Source organism: Lytechinus pictus, chromosome 15 (assembly GCF_037042905.1).
Source record: "Lytechinus pictus isolate F3 Inbred chromosome 15, Lp3.0, whole genome shotgun sequence".
NCBI classification, from domain to species: Eukaryota; Metazoa; Echinodermata; class Echinoidea; order Temnopleuroida; family Toxopneustidae; genus Lytechinus; species Lytechinus pictus.
In genome coordinates this window covers 23522531-23549917 of record NC_087259.1, presented here as the reverse complement: position 1 = coordinate 23549917, position 27387 = coordinate 23522531, and the positions used below count along the sequence as shown (strand labels likewise).

General features: G+C 36.3%; 1 protein-coding gene across 1 annotated transcript; it reads right to left on the bottom strand.

The window, feature by feature from the left end:
* Positions 1–282: 282 nt before the first annotated feature.
* LOC129277925 (parafibromin-like) lies at positions 283–27387 on the bottom strand. Its single transcript, XM_054914113.2, has 15 exons — positions 27189–27387; positions 18940–19045; positions 18004–18073; positions 17192–17254; positions 16555–16634; positions 15801–15865; positions 13846–14068; positions 13301–13411; positions 12552–12630; positions 11341–11423; positions 8874–9055; positions 7836–7973; positions 7019–7116; positions 5761–5902; positions 283–5485 (listed from the first exon to the last, which is right to left on the bottom strand). The coding sequence occupies exons 1-15, from the start codon at positions 27317–27319 to the stop codon at positions 5449–5451; spliced, it is 1608 nt and encodes a 535-aa protein (XP_054770088.2). The 5' UTR covers positions 27320–27387; the 3' UTR covers positions 283–5448.

The window sequence follows — 27387 nt, the reverse complement described above, 5'->3', positions numbered from 1 at the left end:
TGTCTTTTTTTTCCTTCAAATTCCATAAAGCCTTTTGCTTTTTTATAGGACAGGCTTTTACAGAAAGCATTGCATTTATTTGCAACTAAAAATCAAAAGTAAGTCTAAAAAGTAGACTCATGATTGGTTAAAAGATCAAATATGTTGAATTTGGGATTTGCATTTGACTACATCTATTTCTGCACAATGGGCACTCTGGCATACCCAAGTCCAGTTGTTTAAGATATGGATATATTTAGTGAGTTTAAATATACAATACTGATGAGAAACAACAGATATAAGCAATGTTCATGAGTCATTTATTATTAGTAACAGTCAACATTGTTATGACAAGGGGTTTGAAAACATTATAAAGACAGCATCTAATTGAAATTCTATTCTTCGAAAAATCTTCGAAATCCACCCTAATGAATTGGTTTTAATAAAAAATAAGAGGAAGATCTGGATGAAGGTTTGGTAAAAATCCATAAAACAATTACATCACTATGAATCTATAAAGCTTAAAATTGTGTGAAGTCACTTTTAACCCTATCTAGGCCGGGGTATTTTGGGAGTTCATATGGCCGGGGGGGGGGGGGGGGGGGGCCTCCCAGGCCCCCCCCTTAAGATCTCGGCCGTCGACCGCGCGATCGTGCCGAAAATTGGCACGCAGGTTGTCTGGGATATAATCTACAAAATTGTATAGTAATTTATTTTATGCAAATCCTTGTTAAGCAATTATGCTAATTTATGCGTAATTAGTATGCGAAATCATACTTTTTCCTCTAACTCCCTAAATAAAGCTCCAAATGTTCTAATTTTTGGCATAGAAACTCTTTGTGGTGTTTTTAGAAAGTTTACTTGAAAAAAAAATGGTGATATCAGATCAATTTCTTATGTATTATATTGTTTTTTGCAATTTCTTATGTATTTTTTTGTTTTTTGGACCCTTTGTTTTTCATTGTTTTTTCAATAAAATTTGTTGGGGACTCTTCTAAGATCATAAACAGCATCAAATACATACATTTAGACCAGCAAAACTAAAAATAATCTTACATTTATGATTTTTGGTTGAAAACACAATTCACATTGACTTTGTACACGAAATCACGTTTTTGAGCAATTTTTGGTCTGACATGCACTTACATAACGTTGCGTAATTTCGGAACCGCGTACCCGGATGATGCAAAATTGGTCTCAAAAGTTGCGCAAGACTTGGAAGTAAAAAGTCAGCGAGCAGCGCGGTCAAAAAATTTTGCATGGCGAAAATATCGCACGACTCGTTGAGGGGGGGGGCCTCCGAGGCCCCCCCCCCCCCGGCCTAGATAGGGTTAAATCATGATTATTTTTTAGGGAAAAAAAATACTGTGGAGCTGCTCACACATGACCTTTCAAGATTTTCTTCTTTTATTTAAACCAATTAAAAATCAGTGTTATGTAACATGTAAAGTCTTTTAAGACAAGTACGTAAATGTATACAGTAAATTGCCAGTTGGTCAATGATCGTTTAGTCTACTTTCTAGTTTCTGTTAAGTCTCATCCAACATGGTCTAATCCTAGTTTGTCTACAACCAGCTCATATATTGACATTTAGCCAAATTACCAATTTCCAGTTATGGTACAACCATTTTGTCTAATATCTGCTTGGTTTAATAACATAACTTAGTCCATATGGCTGAATGAACTGTTAATAAACCAAATATTCATTCTACAAAGCAAACTAAAATCAGACCAATTCAGCATTAGACTAAATTACACATTATACTACCAACGACCGTAGACCAAATGGCCGTATTCTGGAGTAGGGTTTAACTTAGACCATGGTCTAACTCTGTGCTAAAATTATGGGAAGCCAAACGGTTCAATATTTTGTTTACAGTGAATGCTTCTCATGTTTACTGTGCTCTTTACTAATTTCTTCAATGGTCAAGACAACTGTCATACTTATCCTTCCCAGGCAGTTAATAATATTTTATGAGCTGATACATTGAACCTCTACTGTTATAGGTTTATGTAACAACTGGCTTTCCATAGTTAAACCACAACTTAAAACCAGAGTTTAACTTAAACCCGACTTCAGAATACGGGCCAATGGGTTTAGCCCATGTGTTATATTACTAGCTGAGAAGACCAACTGCTTGTAGGTTAGTAGACCAAGTGAAAATAAACCAATCATGTATACCATGAGGGAAAGTCTGGATAAAAGATGATGAGTCATTAAGAAGTCAGAATGAATTAACCTTCATTTACTGTAGGTTCCCTGTTATGAATTTATTACCATTAACGAAAAACCATTTAAAGAACTGTTGTTTACAACCATTTGTCATAAATACATGATCATATACATGTAGAACAATAGGAAGGCATATTTCTTACACAGGATCATGACAATATAATCCTTTACATGTAATATATATATATGTACACTGTACATTAGTAATTTCTAAACAAGGATAGTAAATGCGCCGAAGGTTTATTTACAAATGTGGAGCTTTTACCTACTTTAAAGCAACTTTGACAAAGTGATTATTCTTCATAATAAGATAATTATCCAGGAATGCTGTTTTTCTCAAAGTATCTGGATTTTGAAGCAAAGTAAGAATGAATTATTACACAGTTTATATTAGTATTTTAGTTGTCAGAAAATGGAATAGTATGCATCATTTATTGCTAGAAAAGACAAATATAATGGACTGATCTGCTAATTAATATATAACATATGGACACTTGCATTTCAACCAGTGAAACAAATTCAAATGCTACATAAATAGGTTGTTTACATGATATTAGGGTCAGAGCTGCCAACCACACTTGACCAAAAATCCTATTATTTCACCCCAAAAATCCTATTATTTCACCCCAAAAATCCTATTTTTAGACAATTTTTTTTTTTTCAGTAGAAACACATTCTTTAATCAGGCATATTCAATGGGAAGGGGTATATGGTTTAACCACTGTCAAAAAAAAAAAAAAAAAATAAGAAAACGGCAAAAGTTATATCTGGAAAAAAAGTGTGAGAAAAGTCCTTCACTTTGTTTGCTAAAATGTTTGAAAAATTCACATTTCATATCAATGAAATGCCTTCCCAAAGTATTTTCTTTCTGAAGAGTGGTTTAAGAAGTCATTTATAAACAAGAAAGAAACTGTTTGCTTATTTTTGGCTAGAAAAGACACAGCTTCAAAAGAAACCAAGTATCAACATACATACAAATGCACATGTGGGACTGTGATGTACTCACCTATGTGTTTTTATGTGTATTAATACATTTGGAAATCGGTCTATTTGAGTCAAAAGAGAGGTCATAATTCCTCTTTTTAATGCTTGCAAATAATCAGTTTACACCAAATTTTAGTAATATGGACTGTAGAAGGGCATATCATTGGTGTAAAATGTGACTTTGACATAGATTTTCAAAGTTCTGTGGAAGATTTCTTAGCAGCAACATTTTGTATCGTAGCTACCCGAGTCTGAATAGGCTGCTAGCACACAGATAGCTACATGTAGCTGCAGAGGTTTCATGCAAAGCTCACGCCAGCCGGCCGGCTGGATAATAGCTACTGTATGCTATAGCGGTAAGCCTATGTACTGTCATGTGTGTGTGTAGATCAACAAAAAGGGCGCATGACGAATTGGCTTGCAATTTGAACTGTAAAAAGTTGATAAATGCGTGCAAAATCGGGAGAAAAATTGCGCTACTTTGAAAATTATTGGTTGCCCAATTCGGGGCACCAAAACTTCACATTTTTAAATAATGGTTGCCCGTAGTGGATTTCTGTAATGTCGAGCCTTGCCATAGCTATATTTTTTGTAAAATCATATTTTATTCATAAAAGTCCTAGCGTCGGATTTTAAATGAAAAATCGTACGGAATACGACAAAATCGTACTATTTGGCAGCTCTGTAGGATCTATTTTGATCACATTATGTCATTTAAAAAATGGTGGGTGGGGCATACAATAATTTTATATGGTCTTGCATCAAATAATAAAAAAGAAGAAAATAATGTAATTTAACAAATGGTCTGAAGAAGAAAAAGGTCTTGGCCCACTCAATTTTTTGTTTGTCATTTGAACGGTACTAATACCAATACTTCTATGAAGATATGAAAAGTAGCTGAAAATACAAATGGTGCAATGACGTGATATCCTTTTCTGTACACATGGTATTGCTGTACACACATTCTACCATAGCCCTTCATAAAATCAATTCTAAACACTTTCTTCTACGTAACATAACATCCCCCTCTCCCCTAATCAAGGGTTACACCTCTACGGGTGACACAACATTTGCTCCTGCGACATTTGCTCCAGTCCAAATATCTCAGAGGACATAAGGTTAGGGTTGTAATAGAGTTCCTAGTTCAGAATAATGTAAAGATAAGGATTAGGGTTCATTTAGTTTTGGAGGTCAGATTATATGTTTTTCTTAATAACATGCGGATTTTCCATCGGAGCAATTGTCCCCGGAGTAAATGTCATGGAACCCCTGTAAGACATGTAACAGGTGCAATGTCTATGTCTCTTACCAAGAAATATCAACAAACGGATTGCGATCAATTGCTATGCTTTGTGTAGCAGATCCTTGGTATTTTCCTCTGTAACAAATATCTCAATATCAGCATTATAGCTAATCATGATGGACAGTGCTATCAATGACCGGTGGTGAAAGATCACAGACTGAATGATCCTTTATTGCGAGTGGTGACTGATTGCCAATCGACGCCTGTCACCACTTGCAACCACGTTTGTGCTCCGGATAGCAAGTGGTAATAATGTCAAAATGAAATATTACTGTTCTCTGCTGCTTATAATGGGGGGGGGGGGGGCTTTGATTTTGCATGATATGGTGTGCTGTTATTTGCATTGTGACATGTATCACCATGGGCAATGTGTACTGTACATTGTGACGCATCATACATTGCAATGCTGCTGAGAAAGAGCTTAAAACATGTTACCTATTGCAAGAAGAGATAACACTTGAATAATACATTACCAATCATCACCGGTGATTGATAGCACTATCCAATACAAATGATAATAACATCTGAAAAACACTTCATAAATCGTCACTATTGAATGACACAGTACTGATCACCACTGGTGATTGATAGCGCTATCCAAGACAAATGGTAATAACCTCAGAAAAACACTTCACCAATCGTCAGTATTGAATGATATCGCTATCCATCACAAATAGTAATAATGTTTGAATAATATGTTACAGATAACCAATGGTGATTGATAGCGCTATCCATCGTCAGTGGAGGAAACATCTGAATCACATGTTACTGATCATCAATGATGATGACAGATAGATTACGTCTGAGATCGGCCATCATACATTCATGTAGTCTGTTTAGTGTACTAAACCAATGCGTCTAGTCTTGACTCCAGGATTCATCATGCCACAGCATCTTCAATGTTGCTTTTTGAGTACTGCCCTGAATAACAAGAGTTCCATCTTCAGCTTTAGATTCTCAAATGTGATTTGTTTTTCACCATGTACCTAAAATGTAAGACAAAGAAGAAAACATACAAAAACATTTTTAAAAACAAATTTAAAAAACCTGACATAAACAAAGAAATGAAGAAATAAACTATCATAACTGGCATACAAGATACATAGTACAAAGACTAAAATATATAAATATACAGTTTTTTAAATATGTTCATGTGGATGCATAATGAAAAGTGATGAAAAATATCTATGAATCTGAAAACTATTGGAAAATACCTCCAGAATACTTGGTGAGAAGCGTAAATATCAGAAAATTTACTTACTTGTCCAATACTTCCCAAAAATTGAGAAGCCTAGCTTTGTCCAAATGGCGTTTACTCCGACTGATCTCCATTATGTGGACGTTCCATTTCTTGACGTTTGGATCAATCTTGAATTCATCAAATTTCAAATGGAAACCACGAACTGAGAGAGAAAATGATCGAAAAATAGGGTAATATAAGAATTTCTCTCTAAAATAATTGCTCATTGTGACTACTTGAGTTTGACTTTAATACTTCAGCAGTAGACCAAAACAGTGTTTTAATTATCAATTTAAATAAATTCAGATTATCATATCATCCATAATGAAAATATTTTCTTAAAAAGAGAGTTGTATATGGCATATCCGATGAAAATCCACCCTTTTCTCCATCCAACTCCCATTTTTCTCTATTCTTACTTCACTTAATGTCCTACTCACTCACACCTTGATGAAAGCTTAACACTTTTTCATACAAAGCGCAAATCATTTCAGGATGGTTCCAAATAAAGGGGATTGCATGTACATATGGAATTGCCCATGAAGGAGTTGTCACGCCTGGGGGTTTTTCACAAAGATTTAAGTATAAAGAATCGCACTAAAATGCTGAAGCGTATATGATACGAAACGCACAATCGTATAAGTATGCAGTACTGCGCATCCACTTGGCATGATCTGACCAATGCTGTCATGCCTTTTATAATGCACGCAACTTGGCATTAAATGCGACTCTAAGTCATACTTAAATGATCTCACCTGGATGTTTTACCCAGTGTGTGCCCACAAACTGAAAGTGTTGCCAGCCTTTTTCTCCTTTAACCCCATTTCTTGATATCAAACATTCAATTCTTGATAACAATAATTGCCTTTTGTTTACAAAATATCAAGAAGTAAAATTCTTTATAATTCTTTGAATTATTTATGTTCTTAATAAAAGGCAATTCTAGATGTCAAGAGAATGGACTAAGAAAACCACCTTCCTCAGCCTTCATATATTGCTGTACACTGGCTTAACATTCAGTTGTGACAACCCCTTTTAGCAATAAGGTTACTTTTCCTGTACTAACGGCACAAAAACGTTGTTAGAGCCAACAATGCGCTAACAGAGGCCCTGATACAACCGGTAATGTGGCAGCGATGCCTAATGTTACAACAATGCATTATTTACTCATTGAAATGAATATTTTTACTTCACAATCCGAAAGATGTGACTGGGCTTACTGTTAGCGCTCTGTTAGACTAACAATGTTTCTGTGCGGTCGGTATTGGGGAATACTTACTTCTGGCAAAGATATCTACAGGGTTGTTGCCATTCATCCATGGCCATCCTTTGAATTGCCATGTTGGTCCTTGAACAAATACTGCTACTACACGATCCCTGGTAATAAAAAATAGAATTTACAAACTTTCAGTTTTTTTATGACTTCTGTTTACGTCAAGTACAGACTGAATTCGTTTATTTAACCATCATTTATACTCCTCCTTGTCGTCATCATCATCATCCTCCTCCTCCTCCTCCTCCTCCTCATCATCATCATCATCCTCATCATCCTCATCATCATCATCATCATCATCATCATTACCATTACCATTATCATCACCATTAACGATAAATTGGTTTAGTAGAAGAAAACTTTGAGAAAACTGTCGGTGAAGTTTTGATGAAATTCCGTCAAAGAATAATATGGATAAAAATTTTGAAACTTTTGATTTTGTGACGTCATAGACGAACAGCTCCTCCATGTCGTGTAATATGAATTTTAAAAATAACGTTTTATCAAAAACTTGACAGTGATTTTATTTGTGTAATAAACATATCAACAGACACATCATTTCATTCCCCCTTCTATAAGTAAAAATATTTGTATTTATCCCGCTCCATTAAAACTTTGGAATTTATATTACATTATATACGGGGGGCTGCTTGCAAATGATGTCACGTATCAAAAAAGTTAAAAATTAATAACTCCCTCTTCCTTTGGTGGATTTTTGTCGAACCGTCACTATTATTTTAAGCTAATTTATTTGCTTTTAAGAAAACAATTAATCTTCGGGGTGGACTTCACCTTTGAGTTGAATGCAACCAGAGCCACTTACCAATCTGCTTGGGTGAGTTTGGTGATTGTGTCTATGACCCTGTAGGGCACCGTGCTACCGTCGTCTTTTCTTCTCTGGATCAAGACATCATTCTCCTTCCTAGCACCTTGTTTCTTCTTGTCTTCCGATGTAAGAAACCTAAAAAGTGAGATCAGAAAAGTTGTAGAACATAACAAGCAATCTCTGACAGTTACTAATAATAATAACTTCATATTTCACCCAGGGTGACCACTTCAGTTTTCAAACTGTTCTCCCTGTGAGCCCTGCTTATCATGAGAGTCGTAAACATTATAACACGACGCCCCCAACAAAGTTCAGGACAGTGTTTCATTAAAATACAGTCGGTGATTTTCAATTATTCATTTGTGCTGAGCCAATCGGATGCTAGGATTTCAGTAGCTTATAACAGTCACCAGTGAGAACCACTATTTGTTTCATGAAATGTCCCCCATTTGTGTGGAAACACAAGAAAACTTTTGTGATATGTTTTTAAAGCTGTCCCACCTCCTATCAGTCAATGGTTGTTAACGGCATGCACAATATGCTAACAATGCGAATTCATCCATGCATGAAATAAAGATTTCTTATCCCAGAAAATAACTTTTAAAAATCGCATGCACAGCACATAAGTGTGCACACAAGCATTCAACTGGAATTCTGTATGAAGTAGTATGTATACAATGTTTGAAATACATCACAAGGATTGCGCACTAATGATACAATGATGTTGGCACTTATGCATGCCTTAAAGTCAACTCAACCCTTGGTGAGAGACTATGCCTTCTTCAAAGTCTGTGAAATTGAAGACACCCACAAAAGTGGTCTTTTACATAAAATGTAGCGATTGATCATATCACTGATTTGTATACTTGATGAGCAGTCTGTCTATATCTAGATGAATCCCTAAACCAGCAAATGAATTAATTCAAACCCCATTAATAATTCATGCTCATTTCTCAGACATTAAAGCTAGACAACATTATGTAACTTCAAGGTCCTGCAGAACTAATGTGGGCTAATAATACGACAGAAACCAACCTAAAATCTTGTAATATATCCTTGGCATTATAGAGTGTGATGAGAGCTGTAGTTGCTGCAGGGACGATGATGATGGGGGTACGCGATACCCTCTTGGCAGGTGTCTGGGGTTTAGGGGCCGCTGCGGGTTCCGGGCGCGGTGCTGGTGCAGGGGTAACAGGTTTCCTGGCAGGTGCAGTTTCCTGGTTAGACAAAAAGATAACAATTGCAAGAAATGAGTTGTTCTAAGTTTCAGGATTTCCATAGCAGAGGCATTTGCATTTAAATTCCATTCTATTTTGAAGTTTGAATCATTGACTGAGAGCCCATTTAGCATGGTCTCAAGCTTGTAGACCAGAGTCTTGTAACATAAAGGTTAGTGATTAATAAAACACTTGATTTTTATGATTGATTGTACATTATAGTAAATGGAATCAATTGTAAAAATAAAACAAGTGGAATGCCTCTGGCGGTCTCACCTGCATCACGCGATTCAATATAGCAGCAGTGCTGGCTTTCAAAAACTACTATAACTCACACAAGATGTTCAGTGATACTTGGTTAATCTTATGTCCACGTTTTATGAACTAGACCAATACACTTACAGAGATATGATGGTAATGCAACAAATACCCCCAACATGGCCAAAGTTCATTGACCTTACATGACCTTTGACCTTCAACATGTGACCTAAAACTCGCACAGGATGTTCAGTGATACTTTATTACTCTTATGTCCAAGTTTCATGAGTCAGATCCATAAACTTTCAGAGTTATGATGGTAATTCAACAGATACCCCCATTATGGCCAAAGTTCATTGACCTTTGACCTTGGTCATGTGACCTGGGGGGCGTTTCATGAAAAGACTTGTCGGACGTTTTATCCGACAAGTCCCATTTTATCCGACAGTTACCATAGTAACAGTACCTCTCAGCCAATCAACATCAGAGAAAGATGTCAGATCTGACAACTTGTCGGATGAAAATGTTGATGAAACACTCCCCAGAAATGCGCACAGGATATTCAGTGATACTTGATTACTCTATGTCCAAGTTTTATGAACTAGACCAATATACTTTTAAAGTTATGATGGTAATTCAACAAATACCCCCAATTTAGCCAAAGTTCAATGACCCTAAATGACCTTCGATCTTAATCATGTGACCTGAAACTTGCACAGGATATTCAGTGATACTTGATTACTATTATGTCCAAGTTTCATGAATCAGATCCATAAACTTTTAAAGTTATGATGGTAATTCAACAGATACCCCCAATTCGGCCAAAGTTTATTGACCCTAAATGACCTTTGACCTTGGTCATGTGACGTGAAACTCATGCAGGATGTTCAGTGATACTTGATTAACCTTATGGCCAAGTTTCATGAACTAGGTCCATATACTTTCTAAGTTATGCTGTCATTTAAAAAACTTAACCTTTGGTTAAGATTTGGTGTTGACGCCGCCGCCGCCGTCGGAAAAGCGGCGCCTATAGTCTCACTCTGCTATGCAGGCGAGACAAAAAAAATGATTGCTAAGCTTTGTGTTACGGGCACCTGGACTCTTATAAAGCTTTGTGATTGATCCAATCAAGCCAATCAACTATGGAAAGCACGCATTACCAACATCTAGAATGAGTCTGTGATTTACATTTTGTGACAAGTCAGTATATACTCTGCTGTCTCCAAGAGATGTTTAGAATATTTTCTATATGAAGAATTAAAATGCTGTTTGTAATACGGGGCTATGGGACTCTATGAAGAAAAGGTTGCTATTTAATGCAACTCTAAATATCAAAAGCAACTTTATTTCAAACTAATCAAAAGCACGGATTCAAGACTTGTGTTTTATTCTTAAATTTGTATTAACACATCTTATTTTGCAACGTTTTTTTTTTTAACAACTTTTATCCCCTGCTACAGCCCTTATCAACTGTTCATATCAATGAGTTTCCAAAGGAATCTGGATACAATTACATTTGGATCAATGAATCCTCAGAAGCTTATCTTAATATATTTACATCAATATATTTACAGCAATATATTTATATCAATATATTTACATCAATATATTTACATCAATATATTTACATCAATATATCTATGTTTCCAATTCGTGCATTTCATGATACATGTGTGCAAGCTGCAAAGTTCGTACGACCTTAGTTGACCAGTGTACTCAACACCATGCATTAATCAACATGTTTCTCTTTCAAAGCAAAAAGAAAGAAGAAAAAAATAACCCACCATGAAACCAATACAGTTTTCCTGAATCTCAGTTGTAGATTTACTGATTAATCCTCATTAATCCCTGTGCTTCGGATCTATTGTTCAATGACATATTTTTTTTAATATCTGCATTTCTCACTCGCAGCCCGTGCTATCTTGTAAGTCCTTGGGAAAAGTTTTTGAACTACAAGTCTCTCATGACAATAAACGTTAGTGGTGTAAGTATTATTCATCACAAATTAAAGAAAGGCAGTTGCTTACCTGTGCAGGTTTGTTGAGATTAGACATCCCATGGAAGGCCAGCATATGGGAGCCACCGGTATCGATCTTGAAACCCTCAGTTTCTGTTTCGAAATGTTAGAGATAAATTATAGTTGCAAAAAAATTGATTTTATGAGTAAGTCTGTAAAATCAAGGTTAATTGTCATTATATCATCGCAGATCTAGATCTGGTACATTAACATAAACCAACCTCTGTGAAATCTTGAAATCTAAACTGAAAATTTAATACCCTGAAGATCAGCCAACACAGATAAGCGCATGTGGGACACTGTATTATTGCTTGGAAAAGGCCGGAAGATAGCTGGAATGTCAAGCTTATTTTGCTAATTTCTAAGCAATCTCTTGCAGAATCCTTTGGCACATTTTTTCATTCACAAATACAGATGCTAAGGTGGTCATTAAAATTTGATTTGTATGAACTCCTTTTGATATTGTTTAACCACAACTGGCATTTTATGCAAGATTAAAACAAAGGGTGTCAATATTGAATTGTAGTGTCAAAATTGAGCAAGTCTGACTAAATATTGCGCATAAGATCTCTGTTAAGTGTGAGGTATATATTAATGCATCATGCAGGGGCTCAGTTTTAAGGGGAGCGAGAGCGATCACTCGCTACCGCTCGCCTTAATCCATATATCCATATTAATGCATCATGCGGGGACTCAGTTTTAAGGGGAGCAAGGGCGATCACTCGCTACCGCTCGCCTTAATCCATTTCTGGTTGAGCGATATATTGCTCGTCTCAGTGAATTTAATTTTCTTGTGACATGAAATGATAACTGCAGAAATACAGATAATTTTGTTTGATTTACTGTATATGCTATGCTTTTTTTCATATGTGTTTACTTTTTATTGTATATGGACCCCAAGGAAGAACTCATGTTGACAAAACTGAATATGGGCCATCCATCCACTTTGTATTTTTTTTTATACGGAAAATAAATACTATACTATATTACTTCCCTAACGCTCCCTTTAAAACTTTTGGGAGAGCTAATTATAAAACAGTGTCCCTGATCATGGGAATTGTGAGACCATGGTCAGAGGATGCGCACTACAGTGTAGTCATCAATGAAGTTACGACGGCTACCCATCAAGCATATAATCAGAACCGTTACAAAGCTACCTCAAGCATGCCATTCTCACTAATGCTCTTAATGATGTGTATCATTTATATAACCCATTCATACCTTCTTTTCCTTTGAATCTCTCCTGATCGTATCTGTTGTACTGTGCAGTCTGCTGAACCGTTTTTCTTCTTTCTGTGGGCTGTTGAAAGGACGATATTTCACATATAATAATAAAATATGCATAACCCAGGGCCACAGGTGATTTGCCCCAATTGCAGCCAAAATTGCCCATTATTAAATCCTTTAGTGCAACCATTTTCTTCAAAATCGTCCCCAATCTGCAACAAGAATTTTCAAGAATTGTTGCACTTCAATAATATCTATTTATAATGATTTGTAATAGACATACTAAGTCCTATAAAAAAATGTCTGCGTCGCTCTATATTCAAGATCTACATGTAATGTTATCAACATAGTACATTACCTACTTGTGTGATGTGCATCCAATAACTGGCTCCAAAAAGAAAAAAAAAGTATAGCCCTAATTATAGCCCCAATAACAAGAAAATAGTTGTTCCAAATCAACAAACCCTACTCTGATAGAGCATATCTGTATTTGTAAAAGACCTTTTACATGATCACCAATAAAACATGAACTCTTTCAGAACAAGACAAAAACAAATAACAGCAAAATTGGTCTGCAAAATCTGTCTGATTTTCAGAACTTCAGAAATTAAAGATCATGAAAATGTCTAACTTATTGTATTCTTCTATGGGTTTTCGTCAAATGTTCACCAATATTTTTCTCTGGTTTTTCTACTCATATCAAACCAATATATAATCAGGGTGAACTCCGAATCCACTCCTACCTGGCTTTGTGATGGGGTTTGATGTGATGATTGATTCGGATTCTGTTGGCCTTGCTTGCCTTCTTCTCTTGCCTTCACAGACTGAAGAATAGCAAAGATGTTCTTGAATTCCTGCTCAAAAAAAAAAAAAATATATATAAAAAATCCCCATTTAAAGGACGTATCATCTTCGGCATTCACTAGGCAGTGAATTACAATTTGCTGACCTGAGAGTTATGAAAAGAACTGAAATTGAAGTGAGACTTTGAAAAATAAAAATCCAAGACATGAAACCTGAATCAAAGTCTTCAAAAAAAAATATCTGCAGTACTAAGGAGAAAAATTTAATGGGGGCTCTGGGGTGATTTTACCCTCAAAATTATCAAAAGAGCCCAGGAAAATCCCCATGCATTGCAATGTGAAAGCTTATCCAGTGTTGCAGATTTAAAGAGTAGTTTGCGAAAAGTAGCAAGTGAAAAATAGAAGTGTGGTACGAGAGGAAAAAATGGACGAAAAAGTCATGGAAAAACAAGATCGTGACTGGCCCAGACAAGACAGAAACCTACCTTTCCATTACTCCTTAGTACAGATGTTCTCGTTCTCCAATTCCTTTCTCTGCTCATGATATCCCTCGAGACGTCGACCTCGGCGTCGATGAAACTACGCTGCTCAAGACCTCCAACCCCAAGGTCAGCCTCCACGTCCGCCTTGATGGTCACACGTTTCTTGGTATGGATCTTCGCTCTGATGGATGCGATACGCTCGATGGACATTGTATCAGAGAGAGATCTGTATAATGATAGCGATAATCATAATAATTCCCATTTACCAATGGTAGCCCTGATAAGATACATTGCATTAGCATTTTACAAGATTTCCGCATATCAAGAAAAGAAAATTCCCTGATTTTTACAAAATTTTCCCTGATTTGGGGCATTTGTATCGAATTCCCTGAATCTCCCTGAATTTTCTGGATGGTTTGGGAACTTTGATTTATAAGCATCATACATTGAAGTGAAAATGTAACTGTGTATGTACACAGATTAGGTGAAAAAGCAGGGAAATTATTAATTTCATTTCCAGCGCTAATTTTTTAGCTCACCAGCTCAATTTTCCTATATTGTATTACACTTAAATTTGACCCTAAGGGAACTTCCCGGTTTCTTTAGGAGTTTTCCGTGGCTCTGTAGGGTATTGGCCCCGAGCCCCCGTGTATTTGTTTCTTTGTATAGTAGGGTTTAGAATAGATATATAGGGATCTCACTTGAAGCAATTGAATTCAATGATTTGCATCATTATGAGGGAGTGAGTTGGCTCGGTCGTTTATGCAACTCTGTTAAAAGAAAGAGGGTAGCTTTGGGCGTGTCCTGAGCGGATGACTGAAGATTACATTGTGAGATAAGATACCCCTCTCTTTGTTTCATACATGCAGGTTGCGTAATAGTGGAAAACACGGGGTCCCTCGGTTGGGAGATTAAATGCAGGCCATGTGTATAGAAGATGGCAAACTTTGCTTGTTGAGAATCTGCTGCACTATTTGTAAGAGAGTATGGGGAAACCCTGGTGTGGTGGTCCACCTGCACACCCCAAATAACTTACATCAGGAGAGACCCATTGCTCACAGTAATTTATTTTTGCTTTTCCGCCACCCAGCCAAAGGTAACATCAATTGGTTCTATTAAAAAAATTTGATCCGGCGGCAACTGCTCCGATGGAAAATCTGCACGTTATTTAAAGCCAAACATAAAACCTAATCTCCAAAACTTAATAAACCCTTATCATCCTGATCTTTACAGTATTCAGAACCAAGAACTCTTATTACAACCCTAACTCTAACCCTATGCCCTCTGAGATATTATATGTCAAATTCATCCCAGAAAAATGTTGATTTGAATAAATAAAGATAATTTCATCAAAATCGGATGTAAAATAAGAAAGTTATGACATTTTAAAGTTTCGCTTATTTTTCACAAAACAGTGATATGTGCAATTCAGTGACATGCAAATGAGACAGTGGATGATGTCCCTCACTCACTATTTCTTTTATTTTTTATTGTTTGAATTATACAATATTTCATTTTTTACAGATTTGGCAATAAGGACCAACTTGACTGAACCATATAGTATTAAACAATGCTAATTCCACATGTTCAGGGAGAAATTCATCGTTGTTTCACTTGACAATGAGAAAATGAGAATATTCCATATTTCATATAATAAATAAAATACAAAAGAAATAGTGATTGGATGATGTCATCAGTCTCCTCATTTGCACACGGCGACCAGGATGTGCATATAACTGTTTTGTGAATTTAAGCAAAACTTAAGAATGTCATAACATTATTTTACATCCGATTTTGATGAAATTGTCAATGTTATGCTTGTTGGATTTTTCTCTTTTTATTCAAATCAACTTAATGTTAGGATAGATTTGTCCTTTAAAGACCAGAGCAAAGTTTGCAAGAGCATATGTTGTGTAACCCACCAAACAATACAATGATGAAATAAAAGCTGAACTCACCGAATGTGATCAGTTGTTGCCACGGCACCTTCTTTATGACCCTCCAGTCTCTCCAAGAGACGTTTCTTTTGAGGAAAAAAAAATTATGGTCAAATAATTAATGATCAAGAATGATAAAGGCCCATCAGTATTTTATGGCCTGCTATCAATGGTATAATGTAACTTGAGCATGTTTTCCCACCTAAAACAAATATTGAAATAATTGAAAAGGTAATATAACCAACAATAAATCGCCTGGGAAGGCTCTGTAAATATCCAAATTAGTAATTTGGTCTCCAACAGTAAAAATAAGAAAATTTGCTTATTTGAAAGGGTACTTTCATTTTCATACTGCAAAAATTTGAAGTTGTAAAGTTGAATAAACGGCAAGATAAAAGAGTTTCTTTTAAACCATTTATTCCAGACTACTTTTCAATTTCACTGACAATACACAGCATGCACATCTCATGCCTGAGTGAATCCTGAACTTCAAACTTCTTTTTTCCTTATTCTATGAAGCTCTCACTGAATTTCTTCTACATCATTTACTTGAAAGGGTTATTGCTGATAAATTTTGACAAGTTATATATCATTTCAAAACTTAGAACATGCTATTTAAAGCTCAATGAAAATATAAAAACTCATATTTTGTGACTTTTTACTAACTGGCAATGTACAATATTGTCTAACATGATCCTCACCATACAATCAACAAATGAAAATGCTGGCATTATGACCTGTTATAGCAAAAAATAAGTAAAGAAAACATATTCACCTTGTCTCGTCGAACTTCATCATCCTCAAATCTTCTTTTCTTGGTCGTTTCTATCTGCGGTTCATCTGCACTTCTTTTGACTACAAGGGAAGGAAAATAAAACCATAAAATAACAAAGGACCTTCGTGTCTGTAAACTTTACTCCAAAAAAAGTCGCTTCCTCTTGTCGGATGGAAAATTACTTTGTTTAATAATGAAAAGATAAGCTTTCAAGTGATATCTTATAGAAATATAAGAAAAGGATGCTCCTCCAATTGGCTAAATTGTCAGCCAATTTTTTTCTCTCACCTGAATAAAACTAGATTTTTAGACAAGCAGTTTTGCCACATCAGTAAATATTTATGTGTATTCTGAATATTAGAGGGCTTACTGACTTATTGAATCTTTTGCATTTATTTGTAAATAAAATGTGAGCGCCGGAATCAGTAGATTAGCTTAGCCGGGGTAATATAGGAGGGATTTGAGCAACTAAGAAAGAGGATATATGTGCTATACAAATACCCTATATTATTATTTTTTTCATTATTCTGAATTGTATTATCAATTACTTCACATTTACTATCACAGCAAAGTGTAATATTTGCTACATCATTTGAAGAACACGAAAACAAAATTTATGACTGAGAAGACATGTTACCTTGTGTTGGTCTCTGCCTTGATATTTCAGGGGGTGCACTTTTGTCGATATTTGCAGATGTTTCTGAAAAATAAAGAAACAAAAACAAACAAATAACATATAAAATCATTCTATCTACAAACATGTATCTTGTTATCATTTTGATTATTTGGAATTTTTTCACCATTACAGGGTCAGCAAATTAATTTTTTTCAAGGGGATTCAATTCCTTAAAAGTGTTAATCCTGGAACAGGAGTTGTTAATCACACAGAATGGAATCTAGATTTATGAAGAACATCCATTTTGTAATGTGATAATGATGATGAAAAAAAATGATGAAAATCCATATTTTATTGTTCGAAATAGACATGAAATGAAATACTCAAAAAATTTGCTTTGCCCAATTGATCGTGGACCTGGCAGCTGCTGTCCCTTTAATTGTTGAATGCCAAACAGGGTAGCAGCAACTCCCATCTTTTAAAATTTTTTTGTCTGACGTGGCCGGAGATTGAACCCCCGACCTCCCGGTGTGAGACGGACGCTCAACCAACTGAGCAAACACACTGGTCTAATGTGTAATAATGCTGTATATATATATTCAATCCAATAGTCATTATCTCAAATGGCCTGGTACAACGGTGGCCGACTCAGACTAAAGAATATCTGGAGGGACAGCATTATTTGCTGATCCCTAAATATGCATACAATTCTAGTAATTTCTAGTGTCAGCAAAAAATAATCTATTCCCAATGAAAGCTTGATACAGATTTGTTTAAATGAGCAGAACACAAGAGAATAAAAGAAAAAGAATTGGGGGTAAATCATCACTTACTTATTTCCCCACTAAGATAGGCAAGCAGATCTCTTCTGTCGGGACGACGAACTACTGGAATATTCTCTTCCTGTTAATTTAAGAACAAAGCAAGTTGACACTTCATAATGAAATATCATATTGTGTATGAAAAATATCCAATAAGTATAATCATGGTCAATATTTTATGCAAGCCAGGTTTAGTCACCAGTTTACAAAAGTTGGACATAAAATAAAAAGGCATAATTTAGCTTAAATACCAAATAGACCATGCACACAAACGGATGACAGTAACAGTTACACAAATTCTGAAATGGAAATACAACAGATTGTGGTATTCTGATTATAACATACACTGTATAAACTTACATCACATGAGAGGGAGTTATCATTTGAAAATAATTTTCATCAGCAATTTCTTTTCAAACTGACAATAGCACATGTATGTTAATTTTGCAGCTACATAGAAGTTCATGCACCCAAAATATGTATGAGTTGACTTTTTACAAATACAATTAATGTGAATTTCCATCACATTGGCAATCATTTACAGGCTTTGGTGCTTATTAGTTGTTGAAAAAAAATTCAACGTCAGAATTTCAATACTGTTCCAACTATTTAATGGAACTGCATCCTTTTATGGATAAATTCTGATTGTTAGCACTTTGCTTAATGGGGAGTTGACCTTTGATGATTTATTTGAGTGATAGCGAAGTGGTACCGTAATAAATCAGACAACAATAATAAAAAGCTGAGGATGTTTGAAACATCTGATCACCGAAGGGGGGAGATCACTGTGACATAGTGTAATACATGTAAAGGAATAATAAAATAGTAATCACATTTTCACTATTCTGCTTCTACATGTATATTATTAAATCTTTCACTTTTCGAACAACTTTCCACATGGAATTTCATTCCCCTTCAAAGTTATCCAGCCTGGCAATTGATACTTACAAGTGCTTTCTTGACATAGCTGGTGTGAGTGAGCTTCTCATTCTTCAGTAGGTAGAGGATAGATTCTAGTGTGTAGTAACTCTTTGCCTCCCCTTCTTTGCCAGTACTGCACATAGATAAACAAACAAGTGAGATACTTCATTCATGTTAAATTAATTTGAATTATTCAAAAATGAGGGGAAAAAAATACAAGTGTAATTGACTATATATACTATTTTACCATGCTGTAGCTGTATCCCGGACACTACCGGACGCGCATATTACTGCGTACGAAAACAATTTTGTACTGTAAGACTTCTGCAGTTCAATTTCACAGAGCAATACATATAACAAGATTGCAAAAACAAGGCGAAAAAATCCAGCTCTAACCTTATTTATCTCTAAAATGACAGAAAATGCTTGAAATATCATACAACATAGTTTTGCATTAACAATTGATATTTTCTGACAGAAATATGGGTATGATTTGCAGAATTTCAATCTCGTCCGCTCCTTCGATCAAATGTTGAGATGTGGTGAATTGTAATTGGGTTATTGTCAACGGCTAGTTCTAAGGAACCTGTGCACGAGGTTGAACATGATTAGAGCCGTCGACAGCGAATTGATAGAACATGATGAGCGTCACGATACGAATGAACAATTGAGCATAATATTGGAAAGTACCATGGGGGCATGGAACATGTGCAGTTAAAAAGAAAAAAAAAGAAAATTAGTTAGCAAACACAAATATTTTTACCAACATCTGTGCAGATTCCATATAAAAAAAAGCAAACAAAAACTTAGAATTTACTCATGATATGATATATGGAGAAAAATTCACACCAATTCTTTCTTACATCATTATAGTCAATCTTTACCCGTAACCCATCTGGAATCATGATGCAATTTTTCACACAAGAAAATAAAACGGTTGGTAAATATAAAATAATTTTATCATATTCATTATTTTCATAATATTTGGAAAAGAGTAAATTTTTCTTGATTGTATTTCCTCTAACTTTAGTTGTCATTTTTAAAGCACTGAAATAAAGGTGTCCGGCAATACTAGGATACACTGCACTGCCATACTGCCAACTCAAGCCAGGTTGCAGTTCTCCGGTGAACGGAGGAATTCAACCCGGGGGGGGGGGGGGGGGAGGGGGGACACTTCCATTGACGAGTGGATGCCATGCAAAGACTTTTAAAGATTTTCAGTCTGTCTATCTCCCTCTAGAAATTTGGTATGCATCGTTTTTTTTTTACTTCCGCAAGTGAACATGGAAATATGGCTCCCGAAATCCTGTAAGATCAGAAACATCCATCATGACTCAGGTAAGCAAACTATCATATTCGTAAATTCATTCATCGTAGACAATTTTCAATCGCAATTTGATGTCATATTATTTGTTGTTTTAAACTAATTTTCTATGCATTTTAATCATATGTCTTGTTCAATCACACAACAATTACAGGTGACGTCAAAAGCGCGTGTATTTATTTTTATTCGGTAAGAGCAGCACCCGCAGTGACATCCAAACAGACATCCAGCAGAAGTGGACAATGGGCAACTCAACCATATCTCGCTAAGATGAACATGAGCATCTTGGCATAATCAAATCTTCAAACCATCTAGATTTAACAGATCGTATCATTACGAAGGGTCTGAATGCATTCTACGCTTTGAATGGGGCTGGTGCTCATACTGTAGGTCTTGCTCCTCTCCTCTCTGTGCACCTCTGGAACATCTACTGCATCCCTCGAATGCTGTATGGCAACTCTATTCTGCGCCTCAACAAGACCATGCTCACCGAGCTCAACCGTGCACAGACCCATCTAATGAAGCGGATCCTTGGCATCCCAGTCTCAGCAGCAGATGAGAGCGTCTTCTTACTGACAGGGCTCTTGCCATTAAACCTTCGCATTGATCAAGAGAAGCTATTGTTACTTGGCCAACTCCTGAATCTTGACAGATCCAGATTTGAGTACCGTACATTTCTTCATGCACTCAGCATTGGTACCCCATCTATGAAGTGTTTGAGTGACATCTTGGCCAAATATAAGCTCCCTACCATTGAAGACCTCATTACGAATCCTATTCCCTACAACTCATGGAAACGGAAGGTGAAGAATTCAATCTCTCTTTCTGCTGAGCAAACTACACTAGATGAAGATGGTTCATCTACTAAGTCCTCTCTCAAATTCTGGCATGGGAAAACTATAAACCCTAAGAATCTCTACCCCAAGGATCCTCCATCAACTATTATCAGACAGGCATTAACCATCAGAGCACAACTTGTGACATACTGACATCAACATATCTCACCAGAACTCGGCTCACCAAACTCAAGAAAGAAACTGATTCGAAATGTCCACTCTGCCAGGATGATGAGGATACAGTGACTCAGGTTATTGCTGCTTGTCCGTCAACCCTCCATCTACGCACTGACCTAATTCTGGCCAAAGTGAGCAAACTTTTACGAGATGCTCTTCAATCCTCTCCAAGAATTACTCTACTCAACACCCAGGATCCCTTCGAAATTACTTGCCCCATTCTCTTGCCGTATGACCCTTACCTTCCTCATTCTGTTAACGATTCCATCCTGAAGATGACTCTTCATTATAATTCATGCCCATCGCCTGTACTCTTCACATGCTAACTAATGAGCTAGATTTCATCCCAGTGCATGATCATCTCATCTATGTTATTGACCGCGATTTATCGCTCTTCGGAGATTAGCGATAAATCGCGGTCAATAACATAGATCAAAGAGAGAGTGGCCACCAGTAACTTAATATGTGATGACTGATGATTTTCATTTTTTTGTCACAAACTCCAGTCATGCCAGTATGGCAGTGAGTCCAAACTTTGCGCGTGTCCATACTTCGCGGACGGTCATTATCTAAAAAACTAGCCAATATCCTTAAAATCTGACATCATTACGTGAAAAGCGACCTAAAATTACCCTTTGGTGTAAGTTTCTTTAGGATGAGTTCAGTATTCATGAAAATATTGGCAAAAGATCGGCAAATTTGTCACGTTTAGCGCCCGTTTTGAAGAAATCTGATATTCTCAACAAGCATCACGATATCACCATTTTGCAAGCAGAAATCATCAAAAATGTGAGTTAAATGTTGTACTGTCCGATTCTATAGCATTTTGCCATCAATCTGATATAAATATTTCACTTTTTGAGCTTGAGTTTTTGTTTAAATGTCCACAAAAACTTTGGTCCGCGAAGTTAGGTCACACTTTTTCTGAACGGTTTTCCAGCACAGCGCGCATTCGCCAATCGGAATAGAATTTTGAGATATACCGGCGAATCCCCTTGACCTACTTTACATTTTCGTTCATGATTTTATAGTTTACGATCTTGCCGTCAATGTGATAACTATTTTTTAAATTGGTTTTGTATGAATTATGAATATTTTGTGAAAAAATTTAACAGTTAAGCCTGATGAATATTTTTGAAAAGTGCGCGAAGTTTTGACACCCCATCATACCCAATTTTAATTATGCGCTAATTTGCATGATATACATGGAATAATTAAAAAAAAAACATCCTCTTGTCAAATAGAGAAGAACATAAACTGCAAAATAAGTACAAACGGCCTTATCGTGAAATTTGTCACCTCTCTTCTCGAGTGTGTCGGTGTGCATGTAGCCAGGCGGCTTCTAGAGAGTAAAAATCATTTACTAACGTAAGGTCACTCTCATACGAAGCCAGGGCTTCCGTCATATACTTTTGCGTGTACCACCAAAAAACCTGAAACTTTCGCCCCCGAGATTTCTACTTTGTTTCTAAAAGATCTAGCCCTAATCATGTACATGGGATAAAACTTCATTTCCAACATTTCTATGCTCTCGTTGTTATTTTTGAACAAGAATTCATCAAAAAAATGAGAGAAATATTGTGTAAAGACGGAAGAGACTTGCCCGATGTTTACGCCGCCATCTTGTTTCCTATTTAGTATTGTTCTTCGCCAACGTTACAGACGTGTGCGTCGGGTAACGTTGGGGAAGAACAATAGAAAACAAGATGGCAGCGTAAACATCGGGCAAGTCTCTTCCGTCTTTACACAATATTTCTCTCATTTTTTTGATGAATTCTTGTTAAAAAATAACGAGAGCGTAGAAATGTCGGAAATGAAGTTTTATCCCATGTAGGCGTACATGATTTAGGGCTAGATCTTTTAGAAAGAAAGTAGAAATCTCGGGGGCGAAAGTTTCAGGTTTTTTGGTGGTACACGCAAAAGTATATGACGGAAGCCCTGGCTTCGTATGAGAGTGACCTTACGTTAGTAAATCATTGATTTTTACTCTCTAGAATAGGTACGCCACTGATAATTCAAATCTTCATCCAAATCTGTTGAAACTTACCTCAACATAAAGAAAATGTGTCACCCATTACGATGATGCATTGATTATGACATATGATGAAGAATAACTCAAGTTATGATTTTTTAAAAAAATGATTTCTAAGTATTATCCATTCCGAACGAATTGTCGACCATCGAGTATCAATCACCACCGCGCATGCGCATTCGGGGATTGCCAATTCGGGGCGGAGATTTTACATCGCGCATAAACGCTTCTCGCGGCATGGTGACGAAGCGTAAGTGCGCATCATTTGTGAATGAGATTGGTCATTTTCGCGGCGCTCATAAATATGCATGTACGTTCATGATACGCATATATCGGAGTATTTTGTTGTTTTGCAAGACAATTAATTTGAGACTTGAAGTTAATTTCACATGTTTTAACTAGATTATCTGAATTACAGTGCACAATTACGACATGGAAGACCATTGGGATGGATTTCAAATATAATATGTAAGTGAGTTGATAACATTTGGTTTTGCATCTTTCTTTTTTCAAGTTGTTTTGAGATCGAGAATTTTTTCTTTCATTTTAATCATCATTTCTTGTTTCTTGTCTGTCCACCGCAATTTTGTGTAGTCCTATGTTACATTTTCCCCTTCAGTACACTGATGCTTGAAAGTATGAAACCGAAAAATGCACACCCCCCTCCCCCCCGCGTTCATCCTTTCTCTCGATCCCTAACAATAACATTAAAAAGGATAATAACATAAGCTGATACTAGATACAGTTTTGACAAGTTATTAAAGTCGTTTTTTTTTTTTGGAGAGGTAGGGTGGGGGGGGGGGGGTTGATGCAATTCCCATCCCCCCCCCTCATTTTTTGTTTTTATTCGTGACTTGATATCCTTGCCTTTACGTGATTTCCTATGCATGCTCAATCCTTGAAACTTTACATAATTTTAAAATATTTTTACAGATCCATAGTACACCATACAGAACTTTTTTTAAAGGAGCTAGTCTCAAGTTTGTCTCTCTGTTTTGTTTCCTTTTCTGTGAGTTCCTTTCTTCTCATTTTGTTCCTCTCCTGTACTAACTTTACAACCATTTGCTTTTGTTTTTGCTCCTCTAGCCTCACATTTTTCCCCAATTTCATTGCATTCATTATTTTGTTTTCTCTTTCATCTACAGGAAATTTTTGTAGCCAGGAGGCTGTATCATTCGATGAAAACATCAGTTTGGATTCGACCTTACCACAGAAATGTTAGAGGCCCTATGAAGCATTGCATCCGCTCTGCCAAACTGCCTCTCACCCGAGATATTTGTAGAACTACACGATGCACTTTCTGCAGCAAGATCCAGCTAAAGTTGTGATGAACTAGCATATAATAGATTTCTTATATTCATTACATTCATCATTCCAGTTCTTAATTGATATTTCAAAAGTTTAATAAATCACTGTACATGCATTTAATATATTTCTTATATTCATATCATTCATCATTCCAGTTCTTAATTGATATTTCAAAAGTTTAATAAATCACTTTACATGCATCATATTGAGCTGTACATTGAATCTTGCCTCATAAGATCATTTGGCTTCATCTCTACATAATACCCCCCCCCCCCCAGCAATAAAAAAATGAAAATCTAATAAAACAATAGAGCTGCAGGCAGTAGCGTACCTAGGATTTTCCACAGGGGGGGGGGGGCAAAATCGTCCGCCCAAAAATTTGACAAGCAAAAAAGTCTTCAACCACAAATAAAGGATTTCGTACCAGAAAAAAAATTACAAGCAAAAAAAAGGTCTTAAACTTCAAAGGAGGGGGCCACCGGTGGCTCATCAGGGGGGGGCAGGGATATGTCCCTTACATTGGTTGTGACTCGTCGGGGGGGGGGGGCAGTCTGCCCCCCCCCCCATAGGTACGCTAGTGGCTGCAGGTCCACCCACCCATCTGTATCAACCATTACCTCCAATGAGAATACCTAATTTTAAATTTTATTGAGCAACTTCATTAATACTGTTAACATATTCAATTTATATTTTTATGTGGAGTTAATTAATGTAACCAATGCCAATAAGGAAAAAAATAAAATGAATACTTTCATGTGTCAGTGTGGATTTGTCATTTCTTTTTTAAATTTATTTTAATATTCAGATCTGTATGTGTATCCTTTTTTAACACTATGTTCCTTCTCTTCTCTACTGCATGTGCCAAATTGTTTTGTTTTTTTTGCTCATACTTCTTAAATAAATCATGAAAAAATTACATAAAGTCTAAATAAAAATATTTAAACAGACATACAAGAAAAAAAAAGTGTTAGTTTGGGATGATAGAAAATGTTAGAAGACAGTTGGGGGGGGGGGGGTGAGATAAATCAATTGTTTCTTTCTTGTCAATTTAAAAGCTGCAATTCACATTTGTGAATAATTAAGTAGTTGGTAGAACAATTCCTGCTTAAAGTTGCAGTCTGAATGGAATGCAGGATCGCCAAGAACAAAGCCCAGAGGCAGAGGTGGGGTTGGTTTTTTTAAGGCGGCATTTCCATCACGCTTTCTTGGAACCACAGATATTCGACGGCTCAGCCCAAGTCTGTTCATTGTTGGGCCCCTCGACTTCAGATCAGTAAGTATTGCCATGCTCAAATGGAGATAAGAAATTAATCTGAATGAAAATAAAATATGAAAACAAAAGAAAATTAAAATGATAATGAATTAAATTAGATCTAGGCCATTCATTTTTTAAATAATAAAAATGTAAAGTTTGATTAGGCCAAAAGAAATCATGTTACATGAATTTTCAACAGAACATAATCATCAAATAATAAATCAAGACTAAACTTAAAGTAAATTACCTAAAGTAAAGGCTAAAATTAACGTTAGGTACTTCGAGAAGATTCAGAAAGTTGTTGCGTCATTTGCCATTTTTTTTCAATATTTTATTCAATCAAAATGAATGTGTGTCAGTGTGGGATATATTTCTGATTTCTACATTTGTGTCTGGTTTTCAATTCCTAATTTATAAAAAAGAAAAAGTTTTTTTTAATCAAAGAAATACCAGACATATCACGATAGACGGTCTGCTACACAAATTCCAATGCGCAGGACTACACACCGCGGGCAACCAAAAACCCTAGCAGCCGCCATGAATTAGCCCGCGAAACGCGTCGCCAAACTTAAAAAAAAATCCCACGAAACAAATAGCAAGGGCGTTTAACGTTCGGCCGTGGCAAATGGTGGCAAGAAATGCTGCCATGAATGAGGTAAGAAATGAAAGCTTACGACTTCAATTTTCGAGTAGCATATGTATTTTTAGCGTAATATGTCTGATAATTCCATGAAAATAACATATAATGATGATTTGATGCATAAACTGTACTTACAGACTGTTTTAGTGCAATTTTTGTTCCGATCTCGATCCTCCGTCGCAAGAGCTAACCGTGCAGTATAGCTGAATGCATTGGGAAGATGATGTCATCGTTTTCATTCCCATTGATATACGTTTACCATCCTAGACAGGAGACTCAAATAGGGCTTGCAGTTATTGCTCGCACCCGCTCCCGAAGCAGCTTGTCGCCATTTTCGTACGCGAAAATGATGACGCGAAAATCGCGCCCTCTCGCGCTAGAGTAGCGTACCTACTCTAGAAGCCGCCTGGCTATGTGCATGTGCGCTCGTTGTGTACAAAGTCAATAGGATTAGGAGTGGAAAGATGTCACCACCGCTGACGAAATAAACGGCAGTGAATGGACTGGTGACATAAACCACGATAATGCCGTACAAACATGCATTACTTTTAATTTAAAAAATAAAAATCATGTGGCATATGCATTCATAATCATATGCAAGGGCAAGGCAATTAAGGGCAGTTGTTTCACACTGCAGCGCGCTGTGTTACCAACCGTGTTGTTCCAATTTGCAGAGCAGAAAGGAGGAAAAGCCGTTAACTTACCCATAGGTAACGTAGTTAGTTTTTGTGTCTTTGGGCCATGAAAATTCTCCGAAAATAACATCATCGTTTCTTTCCGTTATAACCTTATTCTGAGAGTGATAAACACGAAGTAAACTTAAAACGTCAGCCATGTCGCCGTCTCAGCCTCCCCAACCTTTCTTTCCTCAAACGTACCTCGTCACAATAAATTCAGGCACGT

Coding starts and splice junctions, on each gene's coding strand:
- LOC129277925 (XM_054914113.2), bottom strand. CDS start 27,319: ATGGCTGACGTTTTAAGTTTACTTCGTGTTTATCACTCTCAGAATAAG. Junction 17,255..18,003: donor CTATCTTAGTGGGGAAATAA/GTAAGTGATGAT, acceptor TTTATTTTTCAG/AAACATCTGCAAATATCGAC. Junction 16,635..17,191: donor AAGGCAGAGACCAACACAAG/GTAACATGTCTT, acceptor CTTCCCTTGTAG/TCAAAAGAAGTGCAGATGAA.